Source organism: Antechinus flavipes, chromosome 1, assembly GCF_016432865.1.
Source record: "Antechinus flavipes isolate AdamAnt ecotype Samford, QLD, Australia chromosome 1, AdamAnt_v2, whole genome shotgun sequence".
NCBI classification, from domain to species: Eukaryota; Metazoa; Chordata; class Mammalia; order Dasyuromorphia; family Dasyuridae; genus Antechinus; species Antechinus flavipes.
The window spans coordinates 437,429,525-437,443,727 of NC_067398.1; the positions used below are offsets into that span (position 1 = coordinate 437,429,525).

General features: G+C 30.9%; 1 protein-coding gene across 1 annotated transcript in view; it reads left to right on the top strand.

Moving 5' to 3' along the window:
* IMPA1 (inositol monophosphatase 1) overlaps positions 1-12,158 on the top strand; it is a 48,738-nt gene extending 36,580 nt beyond the window's left edge. Inside the window, exons 6-9 of the mRNA XM_051969982.1 lie at positions 1,789-1,897; positions 3,637-3,745; positions 9,623-9,774; positions 10,624-12,158. Of these exons, the coding sequence (XP_051825942.1) occupies positions 1,789-1,897; positions 3,637-3,745; positions 9,623-9,774; positions 10,624-10,739 (486 nt within the window). The 3' untranslated portion in view covers positions 10,740-12,158. The remainder of the gene's footprint in view (positions 1-1,788; positions 1,898-3,636; positions 3,746-9,622; positions 9,775-10,623) is intronic.
* The last annotated feature ends 2,045 nt before the right edge of the window (positions 12,159-14,203 follow it).

The window sequence follows — 14,203 nt, forward strand, 5'->3', positions numbered from 1 at the left end:
ATATCCCAAAGAAATACTAAAGAAGGGAAAGGGACCTGTATGTGCCAAAATGTTTGTAGCAGCCCTGTTTGTAGTGGCTAGAAACTGGAAAATGAATGGATGCCCATCAATTGGAGAATGGCTGGGTAAATTGTGGTATATGAATGTTATGGAATATTATTGTTCTGTAAGAAATGACCAGCAGGATGAATACAGAGAGGCTTGGAGAGACCTACATGAACTGATGCTAAGTGAAATGAGCAGAACCAGGAGATCATTATACACTTCGACAACGATATTGTATGAGGACATATTTTGATGGAAGTGGATTTCTTTGACAAAGAGACCTGAGTTTCAATTGATAAATGACGGACAAAAGCAGCTACACCCAAAGAAAGAACACTGGGAAACGAATGTGAACTATCTGCATTTTTGTTTTTCTTCCCGGATTATTTATACCTTCTGAATCCAATTCTCCCTACGCAACAAGAGAACTGTTCGGTTCTGCAAACATATATTGTATCTAGGATATACTGCAACATATCCAACATATAAAGGACTGCTTGCCATCTAGGGGAGGGGGTGGAGGGAGGGAGGGGAAAAAAAAATCGGAACAGAAATGAGTGTCAATATAATGTAATTATTAAATAAAAAGAATAGGTGTTTTAAAAAAAAAAAAGGAAAAAAAAAAAAAAAAGGAAAAAAAAAAAAGGAATAATGTTGTAAAAATTACCCTTACCCTGGCATGGGTTCTATCAATAAAAAGTTATTAAAAAAAAAAAAAAAAAAAAAAACTATGCAAACTGAATGTAAATCAACACATGCTATGTTCACTTCTTTTTTTTTTTCTGATTTTTTTTCCTTCTCTCATGGTTTTTCCCTTTTGCTCTGACTTATTTTCTCCCAACATGATTCATAAAGCATTAAAAATCAATAAATAATTAAAATTATCTATGCATATATTTTAAAAATAAAAAGCTTTGTAGAATCACAGATAAGAGAAGACCTTCCCTCATAAACTTTTCAGTTTATAGGAAGTGAAGGGACAGAAAGTAAGAGAAGGAGGTAGGATCCAGGAGAGGACAACTTTCTAGAAAGGTGGAAAGGAACTTTGGAATAGTTTGGAGGGTTTAAATTTTATTTTCATATTTGGGACTAAATGACCTAAAGATCTTTTCATACTGACACTTTTTTAGAAATCTATATTTTAAATATTCAAGAGAGAAGTCATTTAACCAAATTATTTTATTTAAGTGAGCATATGGCAGCATGGAGTAGTGAATGAAATGCTGTGGTTAGAGTGAAAAAGACCATAGTTAAAGTCCTTCCTTTAACATTCTGCCTGTGTAATCCTGGCCAAATCATGTAACCTCTTGGTTTTCTAAACAGTACCCCTTATTCAGAATTGACAGAAGTTTTCTTTTATATGTGCATATAATTTTTATATATATATATATATATACATTATATATAATTTTCCTAAATATTTCCTAATTACCATGGAAAAAATTTCCACGTTTATTTAAAAAAAAATTTAATTCCAAGTTTTCTTTATCCCTCCTGTCTCTCTCCCCTTCTTGAAAAGAGAAGCAATTTATATTGATTATTTTAGCCATATTGCAAAAGAAAATTCAGCCAAAAAATACTTGAGAAAAATAAAATAAATAAAAGCTGCAGTTTTCTATACCAATGTATTCATTGGTCCAGTTACCAAAATAATTATATGTAAATATATTCTCTTGCTTACATAACAAGAATAATATACACTGAGCCTAGTATTATACTTTTATAATTGTTTCTCTTCTGTAGATGGAATTTGGAGTTGTATACAGTTGTGTAGAAGATAAAATGTATACTGGCAGGAGAGGAAAAGGGGCTTTTTGCAATGATCAAAAACTTCAGGTATCAGGACAAGAAGGTAAGTTTATTAAGTAAATTTTGGTGATAGAAAATAGATGATTGTGAATTATTCAGAAAGCTTTGAATTACTTTTATTATAATATTTTGGATTCTTCAAATGATACAGCCCAATAAACATTAGTGTAACTATGTACAAGATTTTGCTAGAAGCTAGGAATAAAAAAAATGAAAGTGACAGGATCCCTGTCCACAAGAAACTTCTAGAGTCTAATGAGGAAAAAAGATGTACATATACCTAGTTGTATATTTATATATGCAAAGAAATTAATATATATGTAAATATATATACATATAACTAAATACAATACAGGATAAAATGTTATAAAGGCAAAGCAAAGATCTAGACAAAGTACTATAAAAAATTCACAAGGGAAAAATTAGTTTTGATTAGTGAAATTAGTGTATATATATATATATATATATATATACACATACATACATACACTGAAGACTCAGTAAACAGGCATTTATCAGGCACCTATTATGTATTAGCCATTCGGTTTAATTCTGGGGGAAATAAAAATAATGCTGAAACTGATGTGACAGTACCTGATGTGGGATTATAAGAATTCCAGTCAAAGTCTGGCAAAGATATGGAAGGTGCATTCAATTCATCAGCACTGAACTGTGTGAATATGTGGAAGGGGATACTGTGTAGTACAAGATTATTGTTTTCCTTCCAGTGTTTTGGTATTTTTTTTTCCTATTTCTAGTTATGCCTCAGCCTTTAATACCCATCATGGAAAGAGAGAAAGAAAATATGATTTGGAATTGTTCCATTCTATACAATACAACAGCAGTGCAGTGCAAAAACATTGGTTTTGAAGTCCAAATCCTAACTCTGTAGTTTGTGTGACCTTGGACAAACTACTTTATTTCTCCGGGCATCAGTTTTCTCATTTCTAAAATGAAGGAATTAGGACAAATTATGAATGCCGTTCTATTTTTGAAGGTTTTTCATTAATTATAAGTTTTCTACTTAGTCTCATAAAATATACCAAAAGTGTTAGGGCAATTTTAAATTTTAATATGCACAGTTTCCAAGCACTGGGATAACTAGTACCTGATGAAGTAGAAACAGTCAAGCATCTAAACTTTTGTATTGATTTCAGTTGAGTTATCCCAAGAACAAAAAGCCTGTGCCAATTATAGAGATAACTGTAATTAAGAGGCAAACCAAAGGGTTTAGCATGCTTGTAATTGTTATATGGGTGATGCTTGCTCATTTCCCATGGAGTCCAAGAAAATCCTAGATTAACCTAAACACTGCCTGTAGTATGGTTGGTTGGATATTCTGTTACTTGAGTACATGATCTTGCATGACATTTTCTTTAGCTAACTTTATCAATGGTAGGAAAGTATATTTCTTTTTGCAGAATTAATTTCCACATATTTGTTATTTAAAACACTCTAGTTTGATACATTGATATTGTTTTATATAAATATATAGATCTAGAAATATTGAACACAAATCCAATCTTACATGTAAAATGTCATTATCCTAGCCTTTGTAGCACATGATATTCCATAAGGTGATGGATGTCCTCTATATTGTTAGTTAGTTCTCTGTTGTTAAAAACAAAAATTTATAGGCTGAAATTCAAGCCTATTTGATGGAAAAAAAGTGTAATGGGTCATGATTTAGTCTGAATTTTAAATGGAAAGTTGTGTTTTGTTCCAAGTTAAAAATACTGAAATTTCAAGTGTTTAATGTCAATCTGTTTTTCTTCTTTTTAGATATTACTAAGTCACTTTTAGTGACAGAATTGGGATCTAGCCGAGAACCAGAGATTGTAAAAATTATTCTTTCAAATATGGAGAGGCTACTTTGTATTCCTATTCATGGGTAAATTGTTATCATCTTCTGATGAAAACTTCAGAGAATTCTAATATTTTATAATAAAAGTTTTTTTTTCCCCTCAGAAATTGTAAATCTCAAATATAGTAAAGGTTAAAATGTGGTTTAATCCTTATTCAGTCATCTTAGAATGTTCATGTGGAGAAAAAGCTTAAAAACTAATAGTTGAAGAGTGACAGAATTTTTCCTTGAATATTTCAAAGACAAAAAGTGTTAAAAATATTATTTCAAGTAAATTTCGGTTTTATTTGGGATTCGGGGCTCTTGAAATTTAATATAAGAAGTGGCTTTAAGAAAACCAAATATTTCATTCATTATGATTCCTGATAACTTCTTCAGAGTTGATGTAAAAATAAAATTATTGAATAATTACAGGTTTACATGATTGTTAATTGTTTCCAATTTTGAGATCATCTGGTCCAGGATTGAATTCACTCTTCATGTTTGTTTTAAATATAGAAACTTGTTTATTTTCACAATTACTATTCAAGTGGTTGTTTATCTTTAAGATTAGATCATCTGATTACATATTCGTTTGGAGATAATTTACTTTGAATGATTGCTAGTTCAGTGGAAACTGTAAGTCTTGTTTTTAGATCTTTGAACTATTTCAGATCATGAGTATTATAAATAAGGCAACTAAAGCTTAGAGAATTAGTTACAGGGAAAGATCACATCCCTGGACATAAGTTTTCTTATCTTTAAAATAGTAGTAACAATAAAATGGTCTACCCCATCAGATTCTTGTGAGGAAAGAATTTTGTAAAGTATACAGAACTATGTAATTGTGCATTATTACTGTGATTATTATATGAAATTTCTTTTAGAAATTGGGAAATTCAAAATTATGACTTCTGTAGCTATTTTGCTTTGATTGCATAGTGTTATAAAACAGCAAAATATTTCTGTTCCTAACTTTTTACACACAAGTATGAATTTTGGGACCACAGAAAAGTAGCATGATTGTTTGGCTTTAGTGCTTGGATTTGTTTTAAAAAGTAGCATTCTCACTCTGCTGCATCTTTTGGTGCAGCAATCTTTCTGAAGCATATTTAAAATTGGAGAATCTCAACAATTAAAAACTGGCCATACTGTCTCTCTGAAATCTGACTTAGTGTATATCTTTTGGAGTTGATTTATAAGACTGTTGATTTGTTTTGAGTTTATAGACTACTAAAACTCCTTATCTTTTTCATTTTTATGGCTATCTAGTTATAACTCCCCTATGTTATCGCTTATATCAATTACATATTAATAATATTATATATTGCTTTTTTAAAAAAAGTTCAATTATGACCAAAAAAATCATTATTCAATTTTATCTTTCTAATTTTCATCCAGTCTTCCAATGTAGTCTCTTAAGATCTTTTGGGAACTTGACTCTAATGTCAGATATGTTAATGATCCCTTTTAGGCTTGGGTCATATAAAAATATGTTAAGTAGACATTTATGATTTTATCCAAGTCATTGTTTAAAATATTAAAAACTATAGATCTCTAAGGAACTCTAATTTTAGAGACCTCATAAGAGCAAGTAATAACTATTCTTTTCCACTGGGCTATTCATTCAGTTCCAGGTAAACCTGTTTGTACTGTTGTAGCCCATATGACTTATTCTTATTCAGAAGGATAACTTAAGAGATAGCTAAATGCTTGGCTAAAATCTAGTTAAAATCTAAATGACTTCATTCTGGGGTGACCTGTTGTTGATGAATCACTTTCTAGATGGACACTAAATACCCATAAATACATAACCTTTGAGAATTTGGAAGATGGTTTAATTGGCCATCTAGTAGCTATATAGTAAATATATTATATATATATATATATATATATCCCTCCTATAGCATATCTGATAAGGTATCTGTTCTTAAAAGTGAGTAAACTTTCTATTTCTTGAGGCAATCCATCCTACTTCCTGAACAATTCTAATTTTGAGAAAACCTTTCCTACTATCAAACCTAAATTTATTTCTTTGGCAGTTTTATCTTTGGCCTCTGGTTCTGCTCTTTGAAATAGGATGAGTCTAATCCTTCTCTATAACATTCCTTAATTAGAGCTACCATTTCTTTTCTAAGTATTCTGTTTTCCATGTTGAACATCCCTAGTTTTTTAATCTGACCCTCCAATGACATGGGCTCAAAGTCCTTCAGCTTTTAGTTGCCCTTCTCTGGATTATCTCTGGAATGTTTTTCTTAAATTAGTCCAGAAATGAAAATAATATTCCAAATGAAGTCTGATAAGAACCTATTGTAATGGTATTATTATCTTCCTGGTGCTGGAAGCTGTACTTTTCTTAATATTGCCCAAGATAGCATTAGTTTTGGGGGTTATTTTTGGCTACCCTTTCACGTTGCTGATTTATATTGAACCTTCACTAAACTTCCCAAATCTTTTTTCAGGACTGTTGTCTGACCACAACTTCTCTATCTTATATTTATGGATTTAATTTTTTTGGATCCAAACATAAGACTACATTTTTCCCTATTGAATTTTATCTTATTAAAGTCAAGCCAGTCCTAGGATCTATCAGGGTTTTTATTGTTGTTGTTGTTTGCTGTTTTTTTTTTTTTTTTTTTTTAAGAATCTGTGTCTCACTGTCTAGTTGATTATCTATCTTCTTCTACCTTTATTATTTACAAATTTTAAGCTTATACAATCTGTGCCTTTATTTAAGTCATTAATAAATGTTAAACACTGCAGGGCCAAGCACAGATAATCCCCACTAGAGATTCTGATATGTTGACATTGACTTTGAACTAATCTATCTGATTTTGAATCACTTTAGTCTCTTCAGATAAATCCTAGTTTTCTTCCTTATTGCTTCCCTTTGAATCTTCTCTATTCTTCAGCATCCCATCTCTTCTGAGATAATTTCCCCTATAGAATTTTAGTTAATGGGATTCCATACATCTTTTTTCAGAATCCTTTGAAATCTTCTTTTCCAATTTAAGGTATATTAGGCTATGCTGATTTTCACCCTAGCACTAGCTCCTCTCTGTTATTGAAAATCATATTCAGAATAAAATTTTTCTTGTTGTTCTACTTTTTTCAAGAATAAAATTATCATTAAGTGAAGATTTTTTCATTTTGTTCTGCTTTTTGCAGAGATGTCTTCTTAATTGAACAGGCTCATCACTCTTTGTGCCTAGACTTGTGATCGACTTCCCAGAGCCCTCATCTATTTCCCCTTTTTGGTGGGAAATAAAGTCAGTTTTGTGTTTCCCTCAATTGACCTTCAACCAAATATTCTTTGCCATGTTTTCCCACTTTAAGTCATGTTTTGCCAAATGTGTTTATCTTCTTAATATATTGTTTTTATCCTTCTTTTTATCTGTTCTATTTCTTTTGACTAAGGCAGCACTTTCATTTAATAAACTTTTACTACTATGTGCCAAGCACTCTGATAATTATTAAGGATATGTGTAAGAAAAAGAGACAGTCCTCTCCTTCAAGGAATTTATAGTTTACTGAGGGCAACAAAAGAAAAATGAAAAGAGAGGAAGGAAACTAGGGGGTACCAATGCTAGGTTCTGTGGAGTTGAAACCAAGTAAAGTCAGTGATGAAAAATGGAAAGTTACTTGGAAAATTTTGAATCCTAAGGAAAATTTTGGAACTTAGGGTTTCTTACTTCATCCTCTAACTCTGTAGTGAGAGGGAGCTAAGGTAGTATGAGTATTAAAAACTGAGTCATTCTGTATGGTGTAAAGTGATCAACTTTTTCTGGAAATATAATGATCTCTGGAGTTGCTTTTGGAAAAGGTAACTTTTAAATTGTGATCTATGGACCCCATCCCCAAAATCTTTTGGTGGGAGTGAGGTGTACATGAAGTCAAAATATTTTAATAATTATAGCTATGTGTTATTTATACCTAGTAAAATAGTCATCTCTTTTCCAGCTTTCAAACATGTGTATAAATATTTGGAAGAAATACATATGATATACATATTTCTGAGGCTGGATTTTCTATATAGACTTCAGCCAAAACAATGTATTACAGTAGATTGAATCAATAGCAAATGAGAATCCAATTGTGTTCTATTAAACCAGGCATTAAAGAGATTTATAAAAATATGCAAAACATATTTGCAAATATGCGAAAAAAATTTGCAAAACAAGGCCACTGTTCTCACTAGTTTTTTTAAATAAATATTTTAATAAAATATATTTTCATATTGACATGTAAATTGAATTTGTTGTTTATAAGTGAATTAATAAATATTTTTTAAATTTGTCAATTTAGTTTCTAACGTGGTAAATATCTATAAACATAACTTATATAAACAAAAACTCTTTGGATCTTCAATAATTTTTAGGAGTGTAAATGGATCAGGAGAGCAAAAACTTGCTACTAGAATTGGAAACTATTTGAATTAGATATATTAATCTTGTGTCAAAATCCAAACATAAATTTCATCCCATTAACATAAGAGTTCAAATTTGCCTTTTTTTTTTTTTTAAGGCTTCTAGTTCCTCTGTATTTTCCCAAATTTTGGGCAATTGTATATAGACATTTGGGCATTTGATACTTTCGATAAATTCTAGAATTTTGCCAGGAATTCAAGACAAATTTACATTTTGTAGATTCCACTTGTACCCCGTCCATTCCTGCCCTGCTTTTTTAAAATGGTAGATTTGCCTTTCTTCTAGCCTACATTTTAAAAAAATGAAACAAAGCTGTATTTTGTTGCTGCTTTTGCTATTTTATCTTTAATCTCTTTATTTTTAGAGTAATGCTACAATTCAGTCAAGGATGACTGATCCTGATACTGTGTTGCTTTTTAAAGTTTATATATTTTTTAAAAATTACAAACCAAAGATTTTCAGTGTCTAAAGTACTGATATTTTAAATAATCCAAGATCATATTTATGTTTTATTATATAATTGTATATTATATGTTTACTGTTAGTGTTTCTCATGTATCATAAATGAGCTAATCATTTCATGTTTGACAAAACCAAAAGCATGTGACAACTGAATCTTATTGTTATATTACTATTATTGGGATTAAAAAAAAATTTAAATCATTCATCTTAGCAATATTGTCTCATTGGTTAATGTTAATATTACTAATACTAATAATAAACCACTCTAGTGATAAACTATATTAAATAATTTAGTTTTGTTAGAGTCAATTTTTTAAATTATTTTTGTAGAATATATGTATAAGATCAAGAAATGACACTATTAATCTTTTTTGATATATTAGCCTTAATTATCCCATAGATTAATGGATAATAGCTATTTTAAGTGGCACTCTATAAAGTGATTGAAAACAGCAAGAAGTTCCAAGTAACTTTCCATTTTCTGTCATTGGCTTTACTTGGTTTCAACACCACAGAACCCAGCATTGGGACCCTCTGGTTTCCTCCCTCTCTTTTCAACTTTCTTTTGTTTGCTCATAGTAAACTATAAGTTCCTTGAGGGTAAGGATTTTTCTTATATATATCCTTAACATTTATCAGAATACCTGGCTCATAATAGGAAAAGTTTATTAAAGGGGATTGCTGCCTTAGTCATTAAAAAAAAATGTAATTAAAAAAGAATTTGTTATTAGGAGGTAAAACTTAACAATGATCTGCCTTATAGAGGTATCTAAGGATGTTTTAGTCTACTATAGTAGAAATTATGGGACAGTTAAATGTGGCAGTGAATAAAGCACAAGGTCTGGAATCAGGGAGGCCTGATTTCAAATCCAGACTCAGACACTGTGTGACCATGGGCAAGTCACTTAACCCTGTTTGCCCGTTTCTTCACCTGTAAAGTGAGTTGGAGAAGGAAATGGCAAACTACTCTAGTATCTTTGCTAAGAAAATCCCAAATGGGCTCTTAGTAAATTTTGTTTAAAATATTGTCTTTTAGGATAAGAGGTGTTGGTACAGCAGCAATAAATATGTGCCTTGTTGCAAGTGGAGGAGCAGATGCATATTATGAAATGGGCATTCACTGCTGGGATATGGCAGGAGCTGGTGTAATCATTACTGAAGCTGGTGGAGTGCTTTTGGATGTAACAGGTAAATCATATGGTGATGGAGAACGTTTAGTCTGTTTTCTAAGTCTCCTTCTGAAATTTACTAATTTTAATTAAGTGCTTAATAATTGCTTGTTGACTGACTCTGCTTTTACCTTAGTGAAATCTATAATTGTTCACAAAAAATGAAAATAACAAAAAGTGTTATGGAGGCAAATAATGTCTCTGAATTGATTCACTGATATTTGTTTATGTTTCTCAGAGTGAGTGTCAGTAGCCCAGATTAATTCCATTGGGGGTCATAGAGACTTGTTATTTCCCAAAGCACTTTGGAGTGAATAGTTGCTTATTCAGATAGTTTTATCTGAATTTGGTGAACAGAACTTTTTCACCTGTCTTGCTTCTCTTTTCTTTCTAGTTTAAGATTTGTTTTGCATAAAGAAAGAACAATAAAAGTCAAACAATTATTTGACCTAAAAAGCTGTGAATTTTTTTGAAAAAATTACATGGTGATATGGCTCAAGGTAGCTAAGAGGTCAGGGAAAAGAATCAGCAAGAGAATAAAAGGGTTGTAGATAGAAAGATGTGGAGGTTTAACTATCAGATATATTTCCTTGTACACCTAGGGGATGAGAACATTGTATAAATTTCTTTTCCAGACTTTGGAATGAAATATTTACAGGGCATTTGTTTATACCAGATAAAATAAACAAACCTTGGAATCCTATTTATCTAATACTAGCATTTAAGCATCTTAGGAAGGTATACTTTTTTTTTTCTAAAATTTAGGCATAGAACACTGTGTAACTGATTGTACTTTATGTATCCTGATATTATTTTGAGCCCTCCTATACTGCATGTGATTCATTGATGTGCTTGATTTTGATTTTAGGGGGTCCTTTTGACTTAATGTCACGAAGAGTAATTGCTGCAAGCAGCAGAGCCTTGGCAGAAAGAATTGCCAAAGAAATCCAGCTAATACCTCTTCAGAGAGATGATGAAGAATAATTGAAATGGTTTGAGTGCATAATTTAATCACAAACGACTTTTCCCCACATCACATACTGGGGAAGGCAAATCATTCAAATCCAACTGCAAATTGAACTTGAATGAGTAATGCCTCTTTCAAAGTATAAGGTTGATTTTAAACTGTCTTTGATTTCAAGATTATAAAAATTAGAATTTACTTACTTGGCAAAGTACAGAAAAGTATTCTTTTAACTTCTTTTAATGGTTTTAATGAGGGAGGAATATATGGAGGGGAGGAGGAAGAACTCCAAAATAAATATGGCTCATAAAATAATCACTGTCCAATTACTTGTGAGTTGAAATAGTCATGGAGGAACTTCAGAAAATATGGTTTTCAGAATATCCTATTAACTTGATATTTTCATACTGATGTGCCCTTAAGTTAAAAATAAATAAACTTCTATAGGAAGAAAATCTTAGGGCTTCAAAAGCCATATTTTATTGAATTATAAGATTGGAAAACTAACTTCTTCCTTAGATAATAATGTCTTATGCAACTTGGGTCTTAAATCTTATTTTGAAAACAGCAATTCAAGTGTCAGAATAATTTTTGTAAGGATTCAGGTGAATAGACTTTATTTGGTACCAAAGTCTAATTATTATTAAGGAAAATTTGCTCAGTGGCTAGATGTTTATCATTCTATATAATCATATTCTACATTTAGTGACATTTGAAATTAATACGGTTTTTGTGACTACTTAATAATTGTGCCAGTCATAGGGAGAATTTATTTTAAACTGTTTGTTGACTATCCTATTGCAGATTGCCAGGAGAAGACTATATTTAAAGGATGTCAAAATAAGCAATGAAAAATCCCTTGGACTAAATATTTGATGCCATTTTTATCTTCCAAAGAGTCTTTTATCCAGTTTGACTGATTCCAATAATATTGATTGTTTTTGTAAACATTCCAATGCAAATAAGAGTACACTCACACTGACTTCGTTGGTATACTCCAAAGTAGCACTATTCTACTTCCAGCAAACTTTCCTCAGCAGTTTTTGGCTTCTTTCTTCCACCATACAAAGGAAAATTGCACTGATTGATAGATATTTTAAAAGAATTAATTTATTCAAGGCCATAAGCTGAAATGTAAATGAAACATAAAAGCTTTGTGTTGTTAATGTGTTTCATATTTGGTGAAATTAAAAATGTTTAAAAGTGTTAAAAATGTTCAAGTTAGGGAATTATATTCATTGTCTTGTATGTTGAATAGGTGATACTGAAAGTATAAGTATTACAATTATTGTACTTGTACAGTTGACTAGTATAAGTACCTAAAATATCATGTACTATATTACTGCAAGATGAATTTGGTTTTTTTATTTAATTTAGTTTGTTTTAGCTAAAATATTACATATGTGGAAGAAATAAAAAATGCTGATATTTAAATTCAACAGTGAGTTCTGTGACATTTATTTGCATAAGAAATTGTTAGATTCTTGGGATACAAAGACAAAAGCCAGTCTCTGTCCTTAAAGAAATTATTAAAAGATATATTCAGATTTTAACAAGAGTTTTAAAAAATAATTTAATGTAAATATTTTGAACTTTGCAGCTAATGAGATCGAAACTACAATCTTTTCTCTATAATACTGCTCTTTTTTGTAATCCTGTTTTCTCCATTATGCTATTGGCATACACATGTTTGGTCTACCATCAACTAGCCCACCATTTTCTTCCACTTAAACATTTTTATGCTAATAAATAGTTTCTCTTTTGGCGAACATTAAGCTTACACTTTAAAAGTTAAAAACACTCAACAATTTAGCTGTAAAATAATGACTTATGTGTTTTTTGAAATAACAGTTTTTAAATCATTGTTTGGTTATTGAAACTTTAGGAAAATCAGTGATGACTAAGACTTAACAAAAATATTTATCAATGATATTTATGTGTAGCTATGTATAAATCCATAATCCTTATAATGAAAAATTGGACTTTGTGTTTTTTCAAAATCTGCAACCTTATAAAGCCACACTAGGAAAGTATTTTTATTTGAAAGAATTAGTTTTTACATCCAAGCACTTAGAAGCAAGTGCAGTCTAGCCTACCCTCTTTTAGCTGTTCACTATTTGATGCCTACTTTAGCTCACTCAACTGCAATATCTGTCCAATTATATGTGCTAGTATATTAACTCTTTTGAAAGTAAACCACAGGAGAATGGAAAGATATGTGGTGAACACAACTTGATTTCATTGTCCATTGATGTGCTGTGACAGATGTGGTGTCAGGGATATCATCAAAGAAATGTATATTTGGATAAAGAAATATCGTTTATATGTTGAGAATAAGGGATATGGACAGCCTGAGTGCTGCATAAATATATCAAAATGTAAAAAGACAAAGAAAAGTGTTCAGCATGTTTGATAGATCCCTTGTGGAGGGTCTATGGGAGAACAAATTATTACAGGTGAAAATGTATTGAAGATTTTTAATCTGTATCAAAAAAGGAAGTGCTGATATTAATAAGATCACAGATTAGTTGAAGTGTGAAAAAAGCACGGATAAATTTTACTACTGATTTTCATGGGAGCCTTGACCTGTACCATTTCTGTCTCTTACAAGTTGACAACTCTTTGTTCAGTCTATTTTTTTTTTTCAGAGGCTCACTATATTGATACTGATCATACTGCAGAAACTCTTGACTTAGCACTCTGCAACTCAGAACTCTGGAACACAAGTGGATTACAGGATTCAACCTGGTTTACAAATTTGCATCTGCAACTACAAATATGCATGTCTATAGCCAAACAAGATCTAGAGAGTTTTTTTTCTTTTAATCATGATATATGGAAAAAATAGAAAGGACTTTAAATTTTTACAATGCTGTTCTAGTATTTCCTTTTATTATTGCCATGTAGGAATATCTCTTGCATCATTTCTAGTTTCATTTGTTGTTCTTGAGTCAGATGTGTCCAATTTGTGAGCCCCTTAGTTTTCTTGGCAAAGATACTGGAGACAAAGATAGTAAAATGATTGGCTGTTTCCTTCTCCAGCTCATTTTATGGATGAGGAAACTGAGGCAAACAGGATTAAGTGACTTGCCCAGGGTCACATAATTAGTGTCTGGGACTGGATTTGAATTTTGATCTCTTTGACTTCAAGTCAGGTGCTTTATTCACTGTACCATCTAGCTGTCCTGTCATTTCTACTACAGAAGGCTAAAAACATCTTTAAATCTGTCTATAATGCAGATTATTGTTGAGTTTTACTCTGCTAAAAACAAATTATTTTTTCAATTACTTTTTTTCAGTCATTAACATTTTTTCTTCTCTACTTCCCCCTTTGCGAATAAAAGGAAAACAAAACCTCAGTTACTAACTTGTAATCAGGCAAACCATATTTTCTCATTTGTCCAAAAGGAAATGCATAAATGCATAAATATACAAATGAATTTAATCTGAACTTTGTGTGTTTCATTTCAGGAGGTGGGTAACA